Genomic DNA, 25,641 nt, shown 5'->3' with positions numbered 1-25,641 from the left:
ACCATCTCTCCCACAGGTGGCGTTTTACTTCTCAATAGCTTGGCTGCCTTTTATGTTTCCATTAATTCTGTACTATGTTAATGCAGAAAAGCACATTGTGAGTCCAGTTCTCTTTTGCTACTTTCCAACAGTAGTAAAGTAGTGTTTCAGAAAAAATAATGATTTATATCTCAATAAAACCAAAAAGGTCTGAATTATATACATTATGATTTCTTTCAGTGTGAGTTTCCAGCTGTGACATGACAATAAATGGCTAAAAGTATATGGACAAACCTAAATACATACTTCTGTGTAGGTTTGGCTGAGGGCAAGACTCCTTTTTCACAGCACAGTTTGACTTATAGCAGGAAAAGCACAGCTGGAATTATAAAAAATGCCATTCTTTCATTGTGTGTCCCAGGCAGTGAACCTGCATGTACAATATCAGAACCCCGGGACTGACTGGCCTAAATGAAAAACAGCCTTAATGTTATCAATTACACCTGTGCTTTACGTGCTTTGTCATGTCAAAATGTCTGCCGTGAACAAGGTCTATTAAAGTGGCCATAAAAATGGGTTGCTTGTAGTGATGAACAATCACCCAACTCTACAGTTCCCCTCTTTAGTTTACCAGACTGGTGTTGTGTCCAAACACAGTTTCCCTGTTGATAGCCTTTACGCTTCCCCTTAATTTTAACCTAAACCTAACCCCAACCAGTCTCCTCTTCTGCGATGTTTAACCTTAACCCATACCTGACCCTAAACTGAACCAGTTAGGCTGATCTCTGCTACTCTACTGCAATTTAGGAACTAACGCAAGATGCAGTGTAGCCTTGCCAGTTAGGGGGGGTGGGGGGTTACATTTTGTTGAATTGGGCTGGTAAACATTTATTTGGAAGGGTTGTAAAAAACAAATATAAGTTAGATGTAGTTTGGCTGCTTAACAGCACCATTAACAGTTGCAGCAGCAGCTGCAATGCACAGCTGATGGAGGAAATTAAGGTGTGCTATTTTAAAACATAAGACTGGTATGATACACAAAGACATGATAAATTATTTAATGACTTACACTTTCCAGGGATATCATTGTATCGCAAATCAACAGCCATACACCCGCTTGGAAATCATAGGAAAAAGACGCTACTTGTAACTCTACAAATTGCCTGAGAATCCAAAGGAACTTAAAACTTCCTTGTGTAAAAGGTTACATCTGTTCAAATAAGTGAATACCGTTTAAAGAGCTATTTGTAAGTTTACTCTGCTGCCGAACGTGGTTTCATGCGGGGAGCGGGCAGTAGAGAGGTCGGGGGCTAGCTGGTTAGCATGCTAACTTTAGTAAAAGAAATTACGTGATAGAGACAAAAGTTAACATTCACGTTGCTTTCAACCGCTGGAGACAGCTCTTGGTTAAAATGATGTTTGATAATGAACGTGCAACGTTCATTAACGTCCTTCTAGACTGGTAAGTAAACGGTTGCTAATGCTCACGCTGGCTATGTAGCAATAGCAAAACTTACAAATAGCCTCTTCAATGTAATATTATCCAAAATAAATAATTTCGGTGTCGTTATATTTAAGCTCTTAACTTTTGGTTCACTCTCACCTTTCTCCGGTGTTCAAAGAAAAATCTCAAAAAATCGAGAGACAAGTTAATGACCAATGTTAGCTCGTGAATATTGTGTAGCATTTCGCTAACAAGCCACTTAGTCATCTCGGGCGTTGGAGGAGACCAAAACAGAGCTACAAGAGTGAGTGTTGGGCTTACATTCGCCAAGTGGGCACGACTTCAAATGAAAGACATTGTCTGTAACTGCTGTATGTGTAATTAGGTAACTGTTTGCTAACAAGCTCTCCAGGTGGTGATAATGTCAGGAGTTGTGTTTTAATCTGCACTTGTATATACTGCCCCCAAGTGGCCTGAATGGTTACTAAAGGTTGCTGCTGCTTATAAATGATGTTAGACAATAATGTGGTTACAGCTTTGTGGCAGCAGTTACAAAGCCCTTTCCTTAACTGATTAAACCAATTAAAAATAGCCCTGTGCACAAAATTAACTCCATAAAGACATGGACAGTAAAAAAGACAAACTTGACTGTCCTGCTGAGCTACAAACTCACCTCAGGCCAACCTCACTAATGCTCTTATCACTGTACGAGAGCAAATCCCTGCAGCCAAGTTCTGAAATCTTGTGGGTGGCATTCCCAAATGAGCAGAGGTTGTTGCAGCAGTATTTTAATTGTCATGGTTTTGGAATGAGATGCTGAACAAGCACATACAGTACAATGTACCTGCAGTACACACAAAGCTCAAACTTTGTATGTGGACAAGCTTGTTTGGCATCCATAGTTCAGGTAACACCAATATCGTTATGCAGTGTGTGAGGCAACTGCAGGTGAAGACTTTGCAATGGTATGAGACCTTCCTGTGGGCATATTAGTCAATTCTGTTAACACGCTCTGCTGCGCTGGGCTCTGGATTAGTTTTTAATTACATTCAACAGTGCAGAGTGTCACCAGCCACAAGCCCACACAATATCGCCTGCAAGAACCTTTTCCTTTGGGAGTCGGTAGAGAGTCTGAGTAATGTACAATTTTAACATACATCAAAGCTTCGTAAATTAGACACCTGACGCCATATTGAGTCATCAGCATGCAAACACTTCTGACTTCAAAAGGACCTAAAAGACAGTGGTTTCTAGCAATACTCGGTCATCTGTGGTGTTTGTGTTGTTTAGCGTAATTTGTATGTCAAGAAAATTGCAGGTGTGTCAGTTCAGTTGGCATTTACAGAAGAGAAAAATATTCAAAATGCCACAATATAGTGGAAATGTAAATTCCTTCCAGCTTTAGTAGGAGCCGAGCTTCACATTTTACTGTAAAGACAACTTCATAGATACAAGTGTGTTTTCTGTAGGCTCAATTCATTCATTCACTCCGATTTATTTTTTTGCAGTTTCATACCATGGTAGCATCCAGGGCAGCTAACAAAAAATGTGCACGGCAGAGTTTGAAATCCAGCACACAATCAATCAAACACATACATCTGGATTTCACAAGACTCGTCATTTCCGCAGTTTTCACAGTTGATTTGTTTTTTTTTGTTTTTTTTAAATTGTATTAAACTCAGTCTGGGCTCCAACACAAACAGTGGAAAACACAAAGAATCTAACCAAACCAAATAAATGAGAATTTGATTCAAAGATTTTGAGTTAGTGCGGGATGGAGAAAGAAATGGAGCGCTCCCACACTCCTGGTGTCTGAGGATATAAAATAATTGAGTGTGAGAAAACAGAATAGATTATTACTTAGCTAAAAGAAAACTCTATCATCACTTCCAGGCTTTTTGCTTATGCACACAGTGTAAGTAAAATCTACAGCTGGGCCCCAGAGACAGAATCCAGGACCAGAGAGGAGCCGAAACTGTTTCAACCTTCCTTCACCTCTGCATATTAAGTGCCTGCATCTCTAATGAGGCAGTGTCCCCAAACGTGTCTGAGTAAGAGGCAAAGCTCAGCCAGTCTGTCTCATATAGTCTGAGCCTGAGTTTATTCGAGTATCTTGTGGTAAGGGAAGAGGGGCAGGCCTTGAGTGAAAGCAGGGATGTCCATAATGGCAATGGCGCCTGACATCTTGGTTGAGGCAGGAAGGAAGGTGAGCTTAGACACTTCGCCGTAGGTAGAGCCACTTAAATCTTCCTCTTTGCTTTCTTCTCCTTCTTGTTTTTTAGCCCCACCCTCTTCATCATTCTCTTCAGCACCAAATCCCACCACCTTGAGGAGACAGATAAATTTAGTGTTTTAATACAAGCACAAAAGTAAAAGAAAAAGCAAAATACCCTTCTTTTTCTCTGTCCAGCAGGCACTAACACACATACGCAAGCACACACACACATATATATATATACAGTATGCATAAAAGCATTGCTTACATGCATGCTGAGTTTACGGCTGCTCTGTCCTCGGTGTTCATGGAACCAGGAGACTAGCTCAGCCCTGGTCATCTGCTTCAGAGCCTCGATCTAAACACACGGAAACACTGATGGTAAGAAACCCAGTGGTGGGGCTGAAGGACACGAGACATTCACAGACAGTTTAAACTTCTATTTATCAATATTTTTAAACACTGAATCAAATGATTACGTGCTATATGAAAGGAGTGGTCAGTGGTGACAAAACCACAGAATTATCACCCCATTTTAAGCCTCTTTTAGTCTTTTTTTTTTTTTTTAATAGCTCATTTAGTGTTCGGTTCAGTCTCACTGCTGTCATTAAACCAGATCATTAAAGAACTGTAAAGAGACTGCCCAGCACCAAACAGCCAGATATTTCCAGGAGTTCTCAGGAGTTGGTGCTGAGTGAACAACTAAAAGGAGAGTGAATATTGGACTTACATTTGACAGGTGGTTAGACACATAACTTCTGCTACATTTGTAAAATGGCAATTGTTTGCCAACATATTAGCCACACACTCTTCATAAAGCTGATATGTCAGGGGCCGTGTGTCTGTCAGTTTGTTCTCATGTTCTTCTTGCCCCTAGAGGACTAAACCAATTAATGCAGCTTTGAAATAGTTTAGTGATTTGGCATAAAGTGTTGTCAGGAAGGTGGAATCCAGAAATAAACTACTTGGAACCAGGGTTGAGGTTTGTTTTGTGTGTTTTCTTTTCCAAATAAGCTGAATATACATATATATGATCAAAGATTGGGGCAAACTGCAAAGACCAAGGCACATATGGTCAATGAATAGTGCATTAAGTTGTCAGAGATGCAGGAATATTTTAACAGCAATATAATATCCCCACATATATTACTGCCATGTAAAAGTTTATTGTAATTTTAGTAGAAGGGCCATGAATGAAGTCAATACACATACACATAAAGAGGATGTCTGCATTTGTTTGTCTATTTGCCTGTAGGTGTGTGTGTGTGTGTGTGTGTGTGTGTGTGTGTGTGTGTGTGTGTGTGTGTGTGTGTGTGTGTGTGTGTTGGTGTGTGTTCCTCACCTCTCTGTTGAGCCTGTTAAACACATACTGCTGTGTAACCACCTCAGCCCAATTCCTGTCAACCTCCTCCCCGAGGTGAGTGTCCTCACACTCCTTCAGCTTCACTAAAGCAGTCACCTATACATAACACACACACACATGGTGCACAAGGTTTATACACACTGTTCCTCTACTTATACAACCCGGTTTTACATGGTTAGAAAATGTAACTTGAAAAACAACTTTTGACATTTTAAAAAGTTTTTGGATGTGTATCATTTTCTGTAACTTTTCTACTTTTCCATAACCATAGGGAGCTCACAAACACACAAAATAATACACACACAAAGACACACACCTGAGTATTAAAGGCCTCCTCGGTCAGAGCATTGAGCTTCTCCCCGAATGAAGCCAAGAACTCTTCAATCTTAAACTCCACCAGCTCGGTACTGAGAGAAAAAAGTTCATGAGGGGAAAGAGATATATTATAGGCTATGGGGTGTATTTGATTCCTTTAGTCATTCATCAGTTCCACTCGCTTCTCTTTCCAGGGCCACAAAGATAAATTGTAGCTTGGGTTTGGGTGAACAGTAAGATAGATTATACCGTGGTTTTGGAAAGGCGGTCAAGATAAATCGCATCTTGCTTTTGGGCAAATGAAAGGTTACGATTGTGTTCTAGACTTACTTGAACTTGGTGGCCTGTGTTTCCACAGTGACAGAGAAACCCAGTACACCTGAGGTGTTCCTGCAGGTGGGGTAGACATGGTACCTGCAGCAGAAGATATTAAAAAAGACAGCTAGGATTAGAGAAGTTGAGAAGAAGATATACAGAGACAGATCAAAATAACTAGATGAGAAAGTACATTACATTTTCCAAGAGTTAGTGTCCCACCTGTCCTGACTTTCTCTACTTTGCAATCTATAATATAACCAGTTTAGAAAGCAAGGAGTTGGAATTTAATCATATAGACAGTCTTAAGTGTGGGTAAATGTGAAAAGCTTTAGGCTTTCTCACACATCTTAGACATGCACAATAAATTCCACCAGTCTCTCAACAAGATCGACACATGCTTGTTCTTTTGGAAAACTTAATAAAAATGCAAAAAAAGTCAAAAAAGTCACACGAAAGAAAAGTTACTGGTGCTATATAAATTATGCACCCTTATATTATGCATCTTAAATATATTGGTCCTGAATATATTGAGGTAGGCAATAATTTAAATTGTATTCAATCATTTAGCACATTACAAAAAGATGCAAACAATGTGCTTCAAAGCTGAAGAGAGACCCAAAAAATATGAACATTTAAAATGTAACTTTTCTGTTACATGTCAAATAAAATCAACAATAAACAAATTCCAATTGATACTGTGTGAAAGTATCTCGGTAAACGCAAGTTTAAAAAAAGATGAGTTTTAAAATTTGTAAGTGAGAGCTTAATAGAAACCACCTGATTTGGTAACACTGTAATTTCCCCTATTTAGAATTTATACAGTACATAAACATTTATTAAATGATTTATAAACACACAATAAGTGTTTATTAATGCATTTGTCAACAAACTATATAACTATCCACATTCATAAGTGGAGGCTGGTGTATGATTAGATGTTGAATGGTTGTGGTAAAACACAGTTGTAATAATATAAAATATATCTTCACAGGAGACATTATAATGTTTGACAACTGTACATAATAAAACACTTAAATCCAGCATCAATGCTGCATTTATAGTATGTTATAAACCATTTATTAAATGTTTGTATCGTGCATATAAATGCTAAATAGGGGAAATTAATGTTACCACGCTCTAAATTTCCTAGGTGTCAGAAATGCTTTTAAATAAAGCTAAAAATTTGAATGGATACAAGTAGAGAAACTCACCCCAGAGTCTCTTTGGTCCTGAGGAAGTCGAAGCAGGGTTCCTCCATGTGCATCTGAAAAAAATAACTTGGTCAAAGATGCACTGCGGGATGACCTGATGGGCCGACAGAACGGATGGAAAAAAAAATGGGTGGAAAAAAGGAAGTGAAACACATCAGAACTCACCACTAACAGCTCCATCAGCGTGTGCTCGCGTAAGGCTTTGGGGCCAGACTAGATAAAAAATAGGGGGAGAGTAAAATGGGAGGTAAATAGTGAGCACAAAAACAAGGTCAAACAAAAGGTCTGATGGACTGCAGATGTGCGCATGTGTGTACCTGGTAGTAAACAGTGACCTCAGAGTTGGCATCTCCCTTATTGAGTGATTTGACTTTACAGATATGGTGCTTCAGAGGAAGCTCCACCACTCTGAACATCACTGGCACCTCTGCTGGCAACTTGGAGAACTGCAACTTACTGCCAGAGGAGAGATAGGAGGATGAAAGGGGAGGAAGGGAGGATGAAGGGAAGGGGGGAGAGAATGAAATAGATAAGGAAGTAAGGAGGAGAGGAAGAAAGGAAAGTAGGACGAAGGAGGAAGTTTGAAAGGAGCAAATAAAGGACAAGGCATAAGAGAAAAGGGTGAAAGGGGAATCATGTATTGAACAACCAAAGCTAATGCAAATTACTGTGTATGGCAGCAAACAAATCTATTTGATTGTATTGCATTAGTGTTCTCATTAGGGAGTGCATTCAGTGTAAGAGCTGACTTACTCTGTGACATACTGCAGGAACTGCACCGACTCCTGTGGAGGAAACACAATAAAAGGATAATGAACAGGTAGAGATAAGAGAGAGAGAGAGAGAGAGAGAGAGAGTGAGGAATCAGCAAAACACACCGAACAATGTCAAGTACATTGAAAATCAGTTGAAGTAAGTTCTAATACTATCGTCAATCAATCTACTTGTGTGTGTACTGACTGCCGTCCACTTACAGTGCTGCTGAAGTTTCCCTGCACCAGTCCCTCAGCGCACAGCTCGGCCCTGAAGCTGCGGCTGAACTCCATCAGCTCATCGCTGGTCAGACCGGCCGTCAGAGCCTGATACTTCTCTACCATGGACCAGCGAGAATGCTCTAAGATCAACAAACGAACGTCCCTGAGAAAGAGGTGGAGGAGGACAGGGAGAGGGAGGAGTGAGAGAGGGTGGGAAAAAAAAAAGAAAAGAGGACGGCAAGAGGAGGAGGAGGCTCATCTGTTTAAGGTTCCTACACATTCCACCACTAGAAGGCATCGTAGACTTGGTGATGAATCAGAAAGTAAGATGGAAGTGCCAGAGAAAAAGAAAAAAAAGATAGCAGATAGACAACTCACTTGCCCAGTTTCTCAGGTTTAATGAGGATGTTGAAGTAAGTTTTTTTGAGCTGCTCTGAGAACATGCTGAAGACGTCAGGGGAGGCAGAGAAATCGGCCAGGCGGTCAATGATCAGGTGGAACAGCAGCTACACACAGAAATGACAGAAAGACAGACTGACCGTCATTATCATGAATATGAATAATGAAACCACATTTGTGTGTGCATTTGTGTCCAGAATATATACGTGGCTATGCACATATGACATTATGTCTAACTGAGCAGTTTTAACAGTGATCACTTTTTTAAAAGTGGTTTAAAAATGAAGTAGCAACAGATTTATATAAAAACGCAGCTGTATATAAATTAACTAGTGGGTAGAACTTCTGAGAGACTTGAAATGATTTCATAACCATTAATACAGGAATAGTTTGACATTTTAAAACACACTCGTACACTCTTGGTTGGCAGATTTTGTTACCTTTGGAAAGAACCATGCTAGCCGTTTCCCCTTGTTTTCAGTCTTTATGCTAAGCTAAGATAACCATCCAGTGGCTCCCGACACATTTTTAACGTGCAGACATGAAGAGTGGTATCGATCTTCTTATTTAACTTTCAGCAAGACAAGTCAATAAGTGTGCTTCCCAAAATGTCAAAACCCTCCTTTAATGCTTTATTGATCACCATAAAGCCAATAATAAGACGAACTGTTGGGTTGCCAGGTTTTGACAAATAATAGATGATAAATATTGTCCACCCAAAAATGTACAGTATTCCTTATTAAGGCAAATTACGTCTGTCTATCTCTATTGTTATGATCGATAAAGTTATAATAAGTGATTTATTAACACTGTTAAAAATGTTTTTCACCTTGTAAAGTATGCCTTATTAGAAAGTGGTATCAAACAGTTATCTTAGACAACTATATCTAAAATATCTTGTATATACACGTTGGCAACAATTACAGAGAAAGTTTGTGTATGTGCAGTTTCTCCTGATACTTTCACTCACAGACAGTTTGTGGTTAAATCCTTTGACCTTGATGACCAGGCCGTGTTCACCGGCCACCAGTTTATACTCCAGCTGGGCCACTTCAGCCTCATAGGCCGGCTCTGCCAGGTTGTGGCCTAGGATGTTGACCAGCAGGTCAAACAAGACCACACTGGGAGGGGAGGAAGGACAGGGCGTGAGAATGGAGAGAAGGAAAAGATGGGGAGGTAATTAGGAAGGAAAGGTAAGAGAAAGGAGAAAGGTGAGAAGGAAGAAAGTGACAAGAAGTGAAGAAAGGAAAGACAGAGGAAAGGAGGTGAGAAAGATGAGTTGGAGGTGACAGAGAGAAAAGAAACAAGGGAATGAAATATAAGGCAGAAGGAGGGAGGGAACAAATTTTAATAAAAAAGGCAGAAACGTAGCAGATGTTAATGAGTGTTACAGCGAAAAAAACAAATGCTATTTTCACAAGGTTATATCTGAGCCTGAACTTACTTTTTAGCAGATTGCTGGATTACAGGAGAGATTAAGTGGAATCTGATGTAGGCTGCAGCAGGAGAGAAGGACAACCGGGTGTCAGCACCTCTCTAATGATATTAAATGTCTTTACGGAAACATCTTGCATGCTAAATGATGCACACAGTACAAGCACACACACACCTGCTCACTCACACACATCTCACCTTTCGGGATTTTGAATTTGTTGTCCTTCTTGTACCACAGGCAGCCCCTGTCGCTGTTGGCTATCCGGACAGGGAACTCTGTGTCTGGGCAGTCAGAGGGCTTCAGGGTGAAGTCAGTGGCTGAACAAATGCACATAAACAATACATCAGCATTATTCCACTCGGTACTCATAAATAATGTGTGAGTTTCAACAACTCTATATATATAGTTTGGGGATAAACATGCAGCAACTTGTCAACACAGAGAAAGATGTTGTTCCCCCCAATAAATGATTCAGGAACCCTTGGGCTGATAAGTGAAGACGCATCACCTCATTTTATCAGAATTGGCCGTGTGGTGCTGTGGCCTTACGAAATGTGTAAACACAACACAATGTCAAAATGTATCAGCCCTTAACGTTCAGTCAGAACTGTACCAGAGCTGTTTTGTTTGCCATGTTAGAGTTAAAAATCTTGACCTTTAATTAATTTACTCCAATAACTGGATTTGCATAACTTTTTTATGTCTGTCGGATTGATGGTGAAAGATTTCCAAAGTTGGAAATCGTAAGCTTTTAGTCAGGCAAGTAAGTTTGATATTAAAAATGTATCCAACACAACTGCACCAAGTAGCGTCTAAAAATCCAATTCAGACAGGAGTAATATAATAACAAATGTCCATCTGGGCGGCCACTATTAACAACTGGTATAATACAGCTTGTAGCTGGTTCTTTGGAAAACCATGTGACCTTCATCGCCACTGCACTTATTAAAGGGGAAGGCAAAACCTGTTAATTTGTGTTTGTAGTCTTGTGGAGTACTATTACATATGTGAAAAAAAACCTACCATCGAACAAATTGCCTCATGTGATGTCACTTGAGTCAGGAAGTTTGAAAATGAAAAATAAAAAATCTGGAGGTGTGGACTTAGAAAGAAGTGAGCGTACCAGACCTCTGTAGCGGAGCACTAAAATTAGTATTATTTACCAATGATTACAGGCAACAATGAAATCACCTGACCTTTTCTAGAGAAATAAATCCTGTTCAATTGAGGCTTAGGATATAGAAGATGAGTTCACAAATTTGACCTTGAATTATAATACCTCCATTAGATGAAGGTCTCACAAATGAACGTTAAAAAGGACAGAATATATTCACAAAAATCCACTCATCCTCCAAGTCTGGTCAATAAATCTAATTACTGGTTAGACAGATGAATGGAGAACAAAAGTACAAAACTGCATCTTGTTCATGATCATTTTGTTGGACACTTTTCGGATACTTGCAGCATTTTTGGCTCAAGAAAGACACATTTTTGCCCGTACTGCACAAAGAAATGTATTCACCCACCGATGAACTTGTTCTCAGCGGGAAGGTGGAGGTCATTGTTCAGGTCCAGGTGTCCTGTCCACCGCTCCATCCACTCCTGCTCGATGTCTGTGAGAAGTAAAAACATCTATTAAAATACAGGATATATTTGCAGTTTCGATTTGTGCTTTGAGATGAGTGATCTTAAGTCTTTATTGCAACAAAAGTGAAACAGTGGTTTTGTACATTGTCTAATTTAAATGCTGTTCCGACACCATTGTTCACAATCTACAAGACAGAGATAAATGCTGGCATTTCTACTGCAGGCTCTCTGCATTATATCACTGCACAGGGGGAAAAAAGACAATGTATTCACTGAATCCCTACATTGTGGGAAGGAGCTGTTGCGCTGACAGTAAACAAGCACGCACACACACATACAGAGAGACAACAAAAAAAAACAAAAAAACCCACACACCCTCCACGCTGTATTGCGTGCCAAACCACTTCTCCCTGAGGGGACACTGGCCCTCGTGTTCTGGTGACAACAGCATCAGGTTGGCTTTCTCAGGGGTGAGGAGGGACAGAGCTGCACCGATCACCTACACACACGCACACACGCACACACACACACACACACACACACAGAAAGAGACACACAGGCAAAAAAAAAAGAGAAAAAAAAGTCTTCAGCAAAAGAGAGGAGAGTAAAATGTTTTTTTCCCCTCCATTTCTAGATTGCTTGTTTGTGTGCGAACTATTTCAGCTGTCAATCACAATAAGAAGCAGAAAAACTTAAAAGACGTTGCTGCCATCACAGAAAATATGCAAAGCCACAATTAGACTGTAACTTTTGATGCAAAATAATATCCAACAATCAAAGACAGCACCAACAGCTCCAGCAAATATATTTCTGTCATATAAAAAAGGTGTGTGCTGCAAAATCATTTACATATCAGACAGGAAAAATGTCTTTATTTTCCCACGTCTGAATGACCTGTTTCATTAACATCCTTTTCTAAAATAAGGTAATATAGGATTTCAGGAAAAAAAAAAAAACAACCCTGAAATGGTTCACTCCCCAAACTACTGAACTACTTACTTCTGGGTTGAACTCAAACATCAGCTGATCTCCTGTTAGGAAATCCTCTTTAGGGAACAGCTGCATGTTCTCACAAATGTCCTCCACATACTCGATAGGGTCAATCTGACAAAAAGGAAAATCACTCTCAGCGGACATAACACAATATTAACTTGCTGTTAAGCATCCAACATGGCAGCATATGGGTGTTTGGATTCTTACCTGCTCCTGATAGTGAAACTCATTCGCTTCAATCTTCTGAATCTCTTCGTATATTCTGAAAGCACGAACAAACAAATACATAGACAGAATTATTATCTTTATTCATCCCAGGCAAAAATCTCAAATGTCACAACATCAGCACTCCTCATAACAGATTAGGGATCATAACAAAACTAAAACTAATAAATGGCATTAATATATAAATGAACAAACAGCCAGCCATACACATTAACCTGTCACAGTATGCAATATAACGCAGTATTTACTACCTCATACTCTACAATGTACCTGAAAGCCAGACAGAATAAAGTTGTATTTAAGCATAAATGGCAGTTTTTGTACATCTCTGTGGTGTTGTTTTGTATGATTCTGTGCGTGATGTGTGTGTTTGCGTGTGTGTGTGAGAGAAAGAGACAGTACCTTTGCTGTGGTCCAAGCGTCTGCAGCATCTTCAGGTACTGGAACACCAGGTGAGTCACCTTTAACAGCCCACAGACAAGAATGAGACGTCGTAACTTGAAGTGTTTCAGCGTTACAAAATTATCACGTTCATTTGTTGCTAAAATTACTGTAAAATCCCCTCTTAGTCACCATTAATGATGGGGCTTAAGTGAAATGCAGTGTTAATGTTGATAAACTATAAGTCACACTGATGCAAGAAAGAGGCTGCCAATCATGCCGAGTACGGTTATATAATTACAGTCATTAACAAGTGATGACAATTATTTGCAAAAAGGCGACTACATTTAAATACTAAACAGAAAGTAATGCGTGTATTTATTCTGCCCCCTTTTAGAGATTCAAACATGTAAATGAAAATGTCAGCTCCGCCTAAGAGTAATAATTATTAATGGCAAACAAAAGGATTCTCAGTCCTGACCAATGTGTTTGTAAGAGGAGGACACAGGAGAAGTATGACTTTCATAATTTCTATGGATGCAAAGGGTGCACGCAACAAAGTAGAGGAAACTGCGTTTTAAATCTGGGCAATTTAAAAAGAAAGTATATTCCCTGAGGCTGTTCAGCTCTTGAATAGTGAACCTTAGGCACTTAAAAGTAAATTTTGTTTCCTGCTAATGGTTTTCTTCGTAATTATTTTGTAGTGTTTTGTGTATTTTAGTAGGTTAAGGTTATTCAACTCTTGAACTGCAAACCCTTAGCACTTTAAAAAGGAATAGTTTGACATTTTGGAAACTATGCTTTTTCTTTGCCAGCACCAGTTTCCAGGCAACCAGGAGAGACTCCAGAAAGGTTAGTGGTCTCCGTCTTGTGTCCAAGTCTGTTCCCCATGCAAATAGTGTCCAGTCAAGACAAAGTCCAGTTCTCCCTCCAGGTCTCATCTTTTATACTTATAATGTATATTTAAACATGTTTAATTCTATGATGGATTGATTTGTATGATGTGTTGAATGTCCTGCACAATGTGTTCCGAACAAAGTAAACCCAGCTCACTGAACAACTGTAGCCTTGAACGTATAAAGTAGCATTGCAGTGAGGTTTTTTTTTTTGTTGTTGCTTACACCAGTTTAATATGCTGGTGGCTTGCCGCCTAATGGAAACAGAATGAAACTGATAAGCCAGCAGCAAACTGCAACTTTGGTGTCAAGATTGACAGAGTTTAGTGAATAGACTAGCTGACTAGACTATAAGTTGGAAAATAATCCGAGGACAGTCAAAACTGAGCACAATTTAATTGGGATCACAGCATCTGCGGGTAAACAATATCATATTGCTTTGGCGAGTGTGGTGCTAACTAGCACCAGCAATCTTCTTACCTTGCAGGTCAGCATCCACATGCCTGTGCTGAATGTGGTTATGTATTGCTCCTAATAAGTGGTTATATGTCAGTTTATTCTGAGAGAGCCTACATACAACCTTATTTTCACTTACTAGACTAAAAATACTATAAACCGCGCTGGTTTTTACGAGATGTTATCCTTCCCACCTTGCTTGTTCACAACATCTGGGCATTAGCTCGAGGAGAGGGGTGCTGTAGATTGTAAAATTTTGTATGCAACAGTTAACCAGCGTTGTACATTAACAAAATATCAGTTATTTTAAAAGGAGCTCTTTGCAGGCTGATCCTCTTGGCAAAACTAGCAAGTAAATAGCTGTTAATGCTAACGTTGACTTTTTAAAAATAGCAAAACTTATAGCTCCTTTAACCAACTAGTGTTTCTGGTGGAGAATATCGAGGTTAGCAACATTTAATCATTTAGTCGACCGTTCACAAATAATCAAATCAAATCAAGTCAAGTCAATTTGTTTAAAAAGCACATTTAAAAACAGCATATGTTTGTGCAATCAATCATGACAACAGTGAACGGAAGCTAATTGTTAGCTGTCCTTCACACAACCACCGGTACAATGCGCGGAAGCATCTTCCTGATTTCACACTGTTACCAAGTGAGCCTCAGGTGTGCCACACACCTCCAGCTAACAAAATACTACTACACTTGACTGCATTTGCATCTTTGCACTATGATTCAGAAAACTAGCACCCTCTGATCTAAACAACTCCAGGTCCATCCTCTCTGAATCAAAGAGTGGAGGATGAAGTGTTCTTCATCACAGTAAACAGCGTCCTCAAGGCTGCTGCAGTATTTATACAGTAGTTTTCAATACATGTTTGTTGACTGAAACATTTTTCCATTAAAGTGCTTAAGATTAGAAAGCAGTGCTCCTGCTGAATAATCGCCAACTGCCTCTCTGTTTAACTCAACAGTTGTCATAGCAACTGATAACATAGATTGATTCCTTGAAATTGTTGTATTAATGAAAATAAGACAAATGGGCCAGCTGGGTGCATGCAGAGTATATCTAACTTACATACCAACAAAAACAAGAGAAACACTGATTCTGTATTATCTGACAACAAAAGATCTGGATCATAAATGATGAACTGGTGATGAATGCTTGATTTTGTCTGATATCATCTGCTCAGCCCTGAGTGTCAGTGATTCACTGAAGGCAGAATAACAAAAAGAAGAACAGACAATTGTAACAGAGAGTTTCCTTTACCTCGTAGAAGTTTTGGAAACCTTCGTCAGTGAGGGTGATGGAGATGGAAAAGATAGAGTAGGTGGTATTTTGGTCAAAACCAGTTTCACTGTTTCCTCCAAACAAAGCCAGGGCCCAGCATCTACACACACACACACACACACACACACACACAAACATATCAGTTATTTCACTGACTTTAAAAAGAATGCACAATAAGGGCAGTGAGTAGAAAGTATGTAACTCTTGTGTCTTGCTTGCAGACAATTTAACAAAGTTTTTGAAATCCCTGAATGAAGAAATTATATCATGCATTTGACCATCATGCCTGCATTTATCTGTATAAAGACATGTTTGAGTTGTGTGATGATGCACTCATTAATAAAAAAAAAAAAAAAAAAAAAAAAAAAAAAAAAGGTCAGCAGCACTGCAATACCAAGTAGAAAACATGTTCATTGTGATGGATCACACAAAGCAAGTTTTAGATCTCTGAAGGTTCTCATCAGTGGTGGGAAAAATAAAAAAAAACATATGATGTTCTTTGATGTACTGCAGTGATGTAGAGAACACATTTTTATTGATCTGCTGTACAGTAAATGCACTAAAACCTGCAAAAACACTTGTAGGGCCCTTTAAATGTTAAGGCATCTGATCAGCATCTCAAACAGTGTGGGTGATGGACACAGATAGACAGACCATTCCCCACTTTCTATGAGGGGGACAACAATGGCCACATTTTCAAAACCAGCCTCTCAGCCCTCGACGTGATTGTCTGAACTCAATAAAAAACAACCACTCCACTGCCTCGGCAGGTTTGTTTCAACTGGGAACTGAGACCGAGCACACTCAAATTTCACTGTTGTCATTTATCAACAAGGGAAAACAGCACAAACACTAAATAGGAATATTCTATCAAACGCCAAGAGGTACTGATGGTAAGGGGACTTTTGGATGAGCTCGTGGTATTGTGGGACTGCACAGACTTTGGCGAATCACTTTGCCACTTAGCAACAAGAGGCTGAAACGCTCTTGTACAACCACATCCAGCGATGAGAATGTATGAATCACATCATCAAGTGGGCCAGCAAAGTGTATAGTTTTAAGATTGGCCTCAAACACTCGTGGCTCGCTCGGAGCATGAAAAAGCTCATGTATACCCAGCAAATTGAATACCTTTTAACTGGGTTTTTGGAGTGCCCTCGAATCAGAAAAACAAACAGACAGAGGCAATAACACTCACTTCCTCCTGAGCACTGAGAGGATGCTTCCTGTGCCTTCGTGGCCAATCAGCCAAGAGATGTAGTGGAGAGGCTTCACTCTGAAAAGAGGAGGGAAGAACATGAAAAGGAGAAACAAAAAACATTGATGCAATCTCTCTACAATCAGGGCAAAAGCATGGTATCTTTTGGCTGGTCTAATTCTATGTTTATATGAAGAGGCACAGCTTTGCAGATAGGAGACAGCGACATGGGAAAAAAAGGAGAAACAAACACATTTGATGCAATTTCTCTCAAGTGAGGGGAAAGCATGGTCTGTTACAGTTCTTGTCTAACTCTGCATTTATGTACCCTGCACCATGTACTGTACATCTATCAATTTATCTAAAATGCAGAATCACCATGCAGCAGGTCCCAATGAACTTCACAATTAAAGAGGATACATGGGACAAAACATTTAGCAAGCAAATAAAACAATTAAATAATACAAATAAAACAACCACATTAAAAACAGTGTGTGTTTCAGTGAGTTGTAGAGTAGGCTGTTATGAAGTGAATTAAGGTTGGTTTTAGGTTAGGTCTTGATTTAAAGATTTCAACTGAACATTCTTCTTTAAAAAGTAATGGAGGGCCCGGCATGGTGAGCCAATGCTCTGAAGCCAACTGATTTTTGTGAGCTAAAGTAATGAGGAGACAAGCATCAAGGGAGAAAAGAGGGTGTGTCGGAGTACATGGTATAATTAGTTCAGATAAGTAAGGTTGTGCAAGTCCATGCGAGGGCTTGTAAGTTAAAAGAAGAATCTTAAAATCAACTCTAGCTCCCACTGGTAATCAGTTCATCAATGATCAATTCTAGCTGCAGCATTCAGAACAAGCTGGAGACTTAGTTGACTCGCAGCGCAACAAGGAAGATGAGAGAGAAAGGCAGTAATCAAGTCTGGAAGATACAAATGAATGGATTACAGCTCCAGCATCATGCAACGATAGAACAGGTCGATTTACTGAATGTACCTCACCTGTAGTGTTTTTCCTGAGGGGGAAGAGCCCAGGTGATATTCAAAGCATGAACTTTCCGAACAGGAATGACTGCATACACACAAACACAGTGAAAGAAAACACCATGATAGAGAGATAACCAACTGCGGGTTTATATTTCCTCTACAGCGCTGGTCCCAAACCTTTTTGACTTGTGATCCATTAAAACAAAGCTATGCGACCTTGCAGAATCTTATCTGTTTGCCTATGTTCACAGGTCGTCTGAGCCAAAGAGTAATTTTTCCCTCCACAGATTCTTTTATTGGGGGCCTGAAAAGGTAAAATCACCCAGTAATTGATAAGAAAAAACAGAGATTCGAAGAAAGCTTGAAAAGATAAACCTTTTTTTTTTTACTATCTTTTAGATCATCTCCTGACCAATTCAGACTTATTTTGAGGTTGGGAGCCACTGCTGCTCAGAGTGCACCATGTGTTCAGATATACGCAGTGAGATGGATCAGTACCTCTGTAGAGCTTGTTGAAGGCTGGTGTCTCAAAGGGATCCAGCAAATCAGAGAAATCTGGCTTGGGCAGATCACTGTAGACACATAACCACAATTATGAATTAACATCAATTAAACAGTCAGTATGTCACACTACACATGCCTTAAACCCACAATAATGCTCTTGTTAAAAGCTCATTTCCAATGTCTTCAGGAAAACAAGAGACAAAACATTTGTCATACTGTAATGGCACTGGATATTTTTAACAAATGATAAGAAAAAGTTTTGAGAACAAGTTTGAAGATGACTGTTTTCAACAATTATTTACACATCACAAAAATAGCACCATGTTTCTGCCAGATGCGACTTCAAAATGTCACCTTTAATATGTTATTAGCTTGATGAAAAGGAGTTTAGTTCACCTACAGGAGCTGAAGTTGTTTGAGAAGATTTCATGAGCTCACATATGGAGGAATTTCATCAACTCATACAGGAGCATGTAATCCTTTAATTGAAATGAAAGCCTCAAACACTGGTGGTTATGTGGTTTCCACATGATAGTGATATGCATGTTGATTCTCTAAGAAAAAAAAAAAATCCCACTGCAATGACTCAGAAAGCAAACAGAAGAGGAGCTCTGTAGGAAAATACTAATTCAGCTTGACTGTAGGGAGGAATGATCCCTTTCAGGTGTATGTTGTTGAAAAACAACATCTGAGATGAAGAGAGGTAAAAAAAAAAAAGAGCCGAGAAGGAGACGGAGGAAAGCTTGACATTTACATTTGAGCAAAGTCTCAAAGGATATTCAGACTCAATCTATATCACACCAGCAGCTCATCGCAGTGACTGAGAGCCTCTCCTTCAATACTCACTTGTTAGGCACCTTGCTGAAGATCTCTCTCACCCACTTCTCCAGAGTGTCCAGCTTCTCTGAAGGACACACCGAGTGAAGGAGGAGAAATTAGAGTTTAAGTGTGTCTCAATAATTCGGACTGAAAACTGCAGGTTTTTTTTTTTTTTAAAAAAGCAGCTGTAGTGATAGCTCCATGCTTTGACTGCATCTGGCCCTTAAAAAGGCCCAATCGATAACCTGTTCTACCCTATAGATTACAGATACATGTATATATGCACATGTATTATTATGATGCTAAAATATTGATGACATGTCAGCACATTCTGTTTTTCTAACTAATGTAAACAAACCATGAAACGGCATCTAAAATCATCATAACTGCAAAGCAGCTATTGTGTGGTGCTGTATAACCTGTCAGTTAATGCAGGAATGGATGGAGGCCCCCGTCTTCTTTGTACTTTTGCATTTTTGTTTACACACATTTGGCATTTGGATTTAGAATTCCGATGTCATTTGTTTTTCCGCATTTATTTTTTCAGCAATAAGCATGCATGCACTGTATACTGTATACTGTATATATATATTCTGTAATTCAACATATTTACATTCTATAACTCTATAAAGTAGTTTAACTGTAACTGGCAGAGTCAGTGTCAAATAACACAGAAAAAGATGCAGGTGTCTTTTTCAACATTATTGTTCACAATTTTAAATCACAGATAGAAACCTCCCTGTTTACGGAGTGTTCTCTTATAGTGGGGGGGTTTCAATACTCACAGAAACAATACTATCAATACATAGTTAACAATAATGGGATCAGTGCCTAAAAAAAGAAAAAAAGGATCACATTGTGGACACATGACCCACTCCTGCCCTGCTTTAAGTACCTGTAACCACACTGAACAATGATGTCCCAGTGTCCTGGACAACAGAGTCAAGGTAACATCTCATGTTTTCGTGAGCGTTTCAATGACTCATCAATTTCCCATGTAAATGCTGGTTATATATCATTTGTTGTTTTATTGATTAAAGATTTACTGATTTTAATAGTTGATTTTTTGAGGTGAAGATGTGTTTATCAAGCACTAGAGGTTGCAGCATGAAAGAATCTGACCGTCAGATTGAGCCGTTTTATAGGATGATTTTTCGCAGCACTCATCATTTTACTCGTACGCAGTAGTTAATTAGCTGTGTGATATCTTCTCTGAAACCCTTGGAAAAAAACAAACAAAAAAAAACTATCTGACTTTGTTTGGAGAAATACAGCAATTTCAGGGAATGATTATCTACACTTGGCTGAACATGGATGAACTGAATCATTATTAGAGTTGCAACTGATGATTGTTTTAATTGTTGATTAATCCACAGATTGCTTTTTCAATTACAAAATTAATTTGCTGCTTGACATTAAAGAAATCGATTACATTTCTACCAACTGACTAGGTCTTGATATGTAATGATAGGTACTGATTTTCCTAACCTTTTGACTGCACAGCCAGAGTCATGTAGTGGGCAGAGTAGTGTTTCTTCCAGAAGGCACGCAGCCGCTTATACACATTGATCTTCTTCTTCTTTGGCTCCTGCTTCAGTGTCTGGGCATTCCCTGGTGTCGTCACAAGTAAGCAATCAATTCAACGTAGAAAAAAACAGTTTACAAATGTAGGGATATCAGCAAGAAAGGAAACTTGGCGATGGTCTCGGTCCTCCTGTTTGTTATTGCTGAACGTACCCGAAGGAGGCCCTTGCGTGTATTATGTGTCCCAGCGGTTGTGTTTGCCAACTCACCCCAGCAGAACTTGCCCATAGGGTGTCCAGGTTTGGCCAGGCTGCCAAACAGCATCTCCTTCCTGTGGGAGTCCGATGGCTTAGCCAGCTGGTACTCTGACAGACAGACGGAGAGACAGAAAAACTCAAGACAACAAGAGAAAGAAAGCAATCGATGGTGTGCAAGAGAGCTGCGTGAGGAGAGCACACCGACGCGGAGGGTGAAAAGTTTAACGGCAAGCACACACAGCTGAAACTTAACCTCTCAGTACGGAGGAGTAATGCACAAAGGCACCGGGACTCACCGCTGTCAACGGCCTCCACCTCCCTATCAATGGCGTCACGGATCATCAGGGGGCAGATGAAGAACTGAGCCCACCTAAGAGGGTGACAGGACAGAGAGGCTATAATCAGGGGCTACATACTAGCCAGAGGGACAGGACACAGGTGAGACAGGAACAAACAGATGTAGACCAACACACACCGATACAGCCTGTAATGTTCGTCCCAAACACATTAAAGACCAATCACATACTTTATTTTAATAGGTATTAGCAAAAATGATGCCCACATAGGAACAATATTTCGACAGGGACAGAAATCCCATCAAAAATTGTACTCTTATTTAAATACTATGGAGGCAGTGTGTTTGGTAACATCTATCAAAATACATCATGCAATAAAGTACAATATAAAAACATTTGTAGTGGCAATATGGCTGAAATTCCCAGAATATGATGTGACATCGGTTGTACCAGTGGTTTGTAAGTTCAAACTTACTTAAACTACCCATGTCCGACAGAGTAACATTTAAGGATGTGACAGTGTGTTTTCTCTGTGTGTACAACAATCCAAGGACCTGGCTCTATGTGTCACTGGGAGTCCAAAGAGCGATCATCTTGTGGTTGGTATGTAATAACTGTTTTTTTAATTATTTCTCCTTTTCTTATTCATCTGTAAATCCTCTGATGGTTCTCTATAAGTCCACTTCTTCAGAGCGACCGCTCCAAAAAACAAGCAAAACCTCTGATGCTTCCTCACCTGTCAAGAGCCTCTTTGAAGCTTTTCCTCTGGACGTCAAACTGGAAGATGGTCCTCTCGCAGTCGGTGGAGGCATTGTCGCTCCCGCCATGCTTCTTCAGGAAAGCATCAAAGCCGTTTTCTGAGGGGTACTTCTCGCTGCCCATGAACACCACTGGGACACAGGAGAGGAGAGGAGAGGCTAGGCTATAAATCAAACATGTAAGGAATTTAAAAGAAAAATCCACCAAAGCTTCTTGGTGATGTGCCTTGCATTTGCGATTTTCTTATTTATGTGCAGAGCTGGCCAAACACAGTGTTGTGTTATATTTCTAGCTGAGCCACAACAGAATTTGATAGCTTTTCTTTTTCAGATATAGCTGCACACATAGCTCTAGATATTGCTGCGAGCATTCTGTGACAGTTTTGATGACAGTCGGTAAGAATGAAAAAGGGCTTCTTTACAGACTGGCCATTTAGGGACAATGTTCAACAATCACATCAGTGGAGGAGACAGATTTTCGCCACTGACAGCAGCATCAATAGAGTGGAATGCAATTCAGAATTCAGAGGGACGTGACTAAGTCTGGCCTTTTCTTTTGACCGGAAAATCTCTTGCCATCGTGCCCCCACTTACAGCAACAAGTTCCTTCCTATTCTCAATCAGTAGAGGCAGGAGTGGACTACCAACTGAGGGACCCTAAAAGCCCCAGGTTTTATGTGTGTAATTTGGTGGTAGTCAATTAATTATTTGTTTGTTCTCCAAATTTCGGAATATGTGCCTCTAAAGCCCAATATTAACTGAAATGATGAGGGCCATTAGTAACCTATCCCAATGCTCTCTCTCATATAGGGACCCTGAGTCAAAATCTGGTTGTAAGAAAATGATTTTTAGGTGATACTGTGCACACAAGGTGCAGATTCACAAAAAAAACAACAACAGGTTTTTAAATTACCAAAACTGGCATAAAGCAAATCCTTTGCATGTACTGCTAGCTGTGTAGTCTTCTGTGTGAACTAAATGGGTATTTGGAGGTGATTGGTTAGATACACAATACACAGAGGAGCAGAAGGGAAAGTGGGTCAAAAGAAGCCCAAAAGCTAATTTTTGCCCTGCAGCCTGGGTTAATCTGGCCCTAGGAGGAGGGTATTCTGGGAAATGTCAGTTATTATTAAGTGACGTAAAACTAGACAAAACAGGCAAAGAGGGCAATAAACTGCATCTGGTATGCATACATAATTGTGATGAGTGATAGGAAACAGGATGAAGGAAACAAGGCATCAGAGGATGAATAAACTACTGAATCAAACAAAGGATGAGAAATACTTCTCCAAAGAAATGACTTGAATCTCTCAGGTTAATTACTCACTGTGCTCCAGAAAGTGGGCGAGACCGGGGAGGTCACTTGGGTCACTGAAGCTGCCCACTCCAACACAAAGCGCAGCTGCAGACTGAAACACATGGGATATCGAGTCATTTTAGAGTCTGGCAACACACTTAAAAAGCATAAATATTGTCAACAAACCCCGTAAAAAAAAAGAACAAAGCCAACAAATGAATTGATCATAACAACATGTATTTCCTTTGTAGCCAAAACCTGACTGAAGTATGCCAAAGAGATCTATTGTTGTTTAAACACACATGAATGAGCCACACTGTTGTACTGGATAACACGCTCCCCAATTACAATGAACATAGGCGCTCGTTTGTTTTGAGGTAACGCCATATGCTTTCAACTGGTACCTGTTTCTCTGCATTTCCTTTCTTCTTCTTCCCCTCCTTGTCATCATCTTCATCATCATCACTGCCCCTCTCATCGTCGTCGGCCTCAGATTCGTCCTCCGTTTCGTCTCCAGATTCATCCTCCTCCTCCTCCTCTTCCTCTTCTCCTTCTTCTTCTTCACTCTCATCTTCTCCATCAGAGTCCTCGTCTTCTGATGCTGCTGGTCCGCTGTAGTCTGAAATGAGCAGAGCTCGCAGTCCATTCTCCAACACGACGTACCTGAAGTGAGTAAAGTCAAAGGTGAAACAGCGCAGAGAGCTTTGAGAAACACTGTTGTTCCATCATGTTTTACAGCTCTCATTGTTTTGTTCTTATTTCGAACAGGCTGTTAAATCAAATGTCTCTTTGTAGACTGCATCTTCGACCCTTTGAGACTCTCTTGCTCTCTGTGCTTTTTCACAGCAAATTTTCTGTGTGTGTGCCCCACAGAGGCCCCAGGCACTGGTGTGTGCTTATAGCATGAAATCGTCCCATCAAACTACAATAATACTGCACTGATCCTGCTGGAAGAGAGGCTCGATATCATTTTTGGATCTGGGTTAGTGGATCTGGGTCATTTTCTCAGCACTTTCACATTCATGAATACAAAAAATATTATCCCCTGATGAATATCATTGCACATGAAATCATATTAATAACAATCACTGAGAATAAACTGAATAGGGGAAATAAATCATGTAACAGGACTACAGTACAATGCTTAATTGAAATACTCTGTATCTAGTATGAAAGAATTAGCTTGGATGTTATTTTTTTAAAGTCTACAGTAGAGGAGTCCTTTACCTGTACTGTTTGGGGTCACTGGGGGACTTGATGATCTCGCTGTCTCCAATATTGTCCTCTCCTCCTCCTGTGTCCCCCGCAGTCAGGCTCACCTCACAAGACACCGGCTCTGGATCTTCTGCTGAGGCTCCAACATGGACCGAGCCCGTAGAGTCAGACGCCGGGGCGTTTCTGGACTTGTTTGTCTGCGGCATCCTCGGCAGAGATGATGAGAATTTGGCACTGCGGGCTGACAGTAAGGCGCGACCATAAACAACAGGACAGCTCGCTGTCACCGGTAATTTACTCTTCAGCACGGCAGCACACCGTGTCAGCCTGAACAGAGCTATGATGAAGACCCTCTCTGACAGACGAGTGTGGAGAGAATAAAAGCCCAGAAACCAGTGGGACAAAAACAACACACATTAACCAAGACTCTCTCTCTATGGCAGAGGCCTATAGGTTTGAACCTGAGCTGTCATACTCACACTCTCACACACACTCACACACACACACACACAAGCCAGCGCCCACAATACAGCTATTCACACAGACTGTCTGGTGGTTTCGCCCTATTCAACTGGATGTCAGCTAAAATACGACCCAGGTCGACCACCCCACAAACCCCAACCCCAACCCCAACCAAAACCTGAGCCTCTCAGCTGCACAGGCACAGTGACAGAACCACCAAGAACCGCAATGAAATACCTGAGAGGAAATGGCTACTGTACCCTTTACTCACAGAGAAAAAGTAAATATAAGTGGGTGCTACAAGCTAGTAGTAGGATTTAATGTCAATATATTACAAATATTCTTTAAAATAAGCTTTGATTCGCTCAGGTATAAATTTGTTTCAAGGCAAAGCCAAACCGAAATTTAAAAAACAAACTTTTAGGATTAGTTCATGAAACCGGTGCGACAACAATGTATCCGTACCTTCCTCCCGGCTCACAGCAGATGGGCCTCAGCATATGTGAACGCGAGTGTCCTCCCCAACAAGAAGCGCCGTGATTGGCTGACAAGAACCGGCCCTTGCTTATGGCGACCTCCGGTTGGCTCGTGAGGTGAAGGGGCGTGGTTTCTGGCTATAACACGTGTGCGCGGTGCAGTCAGGAATGGTTTCATTGTAACAAGCTGCAGGGATGAGACAGAGGCAGCGACAACTGGCCACCTGGATGTAACCGGCAGCTGTTCGCCATCTGTTTATGATTATGACGGCTAGCTTCAGAGTGTTCAACCGACCACATGTCATAACCGGTAAATGTCATAATTGGTCGTTTTTATAATTTATTTTAAATCTCCTTAGAGTTTAACTGGATATG

General features: G+C 40.3%; 1 protein-coding gene across 2 annotated transcripts; it reads right to left on the bottom strand.

Moving 5' to 3' along the window:
- Nucleotides 1-3,156: 3,156 nt before the first annotated feature.
- Nucleotides 3,157-25,281, bottom strand: LOC111225500 (nardilysin-like). Of its 2 annotated transcripts, none has more exons than XM_022750416.1 (32): nt 25,256-25,281; nt 24,341-24,569; nt 23,518-23,776; nt 23,144-23,225; nt 21,795-21,948; nt 21,059-21,132; nt 20,775-20,870; nt 20,470-20,592; nt 19,009-19,066; nt 18,157-18,230; nt 17,674-17,743; nt 16,681-16,758; nt 15,462-15,582; nt 12,861-12,919; nt 12,441-12,495; nt 12,240-12,344; nt 11,616-11,739; nt 11,180-11,266; nt 9,851-9,970; nt 9,663-9,714; nt 9,189-9,339; nt 8,198-8,325; nt 7,820-7,982; nt 7,599-7,630; nt 7,163-7,301; nt 7,011-7,058; nt 6,846-6,898; nt 5,647-5,730; nt 5,318-5,408; nt 4,981-5,097; nt 3,907-3,996; nt 3,157-3,748 (listed from the first exon to the last, which is right to left on the bottom strand). In XM_022750416.1, the coding sequence occupies exons 2-32, from the start codon at nt 24,532-24,534 to the stop codon at nt 3,524-3,526; spliced, it is 3,306 nt and encodes a 1,101-aa protein (XP_022606137.1). In that variant the 5' UTR covers nt 24,535-24,569; nt 25,256-25,281; the 3' UTR covers nt 3,157-3,523. The 2 variants fall into 2 exon arrangements, with proteins under 2 accessions (XP_022606137.1, XP_022606138.1); XM_022750417.1 differs by having other exon boundaries at nt 24,341-24,683; nt 25,256-25,267.
- Nucleotides 25,282-25,641: the final 360 nt, after the last annotated feature.

The sequence above is a fragment of the Seriola dumerili genome, unplaced genomic scaffold (genome assembly GCF_002260705.1).
Source record: "Seriola dumerili isolate Sdu_G_001 unplaced genomic scaffold, Sdu_1.0 BDQW01000149.1, whole genome shotgun sequence".
Lineage (NCBI taxonomy): Eukaryota > Metazoa > Chordata > Actinopteri > Carangiformes > Carangidae > Seriola > Seriola dumerili.
Note: the sequence above shows the minus strand (reverse complement) of the source record. Positions and strands in the feature narration are given on the sequence as shown.

Coding starts and splice junctions, on each gene's coding strand:
- LOC111225500 (XM_022750416.1), bottom strand. CDS start 24,534: ATGCCGCAGACAAACAAGTCCAGAAACGCCCCGGCGTCTGACTCTACG. Junction 23,777..24,340: donor AGTGACCCCAAACAGTACAG/GTAAAGGACTCC, acceptor TACTCACTTCAG/GTACGTCGTGTTGGAGAATG. Junction 5,731..6,845: donor AGGACCAAAGAGACTCTGGG/GTGAGTTTCTCT, acceptor CTTCTGCTGCAG/GTACCATGTCTACCCCACCT.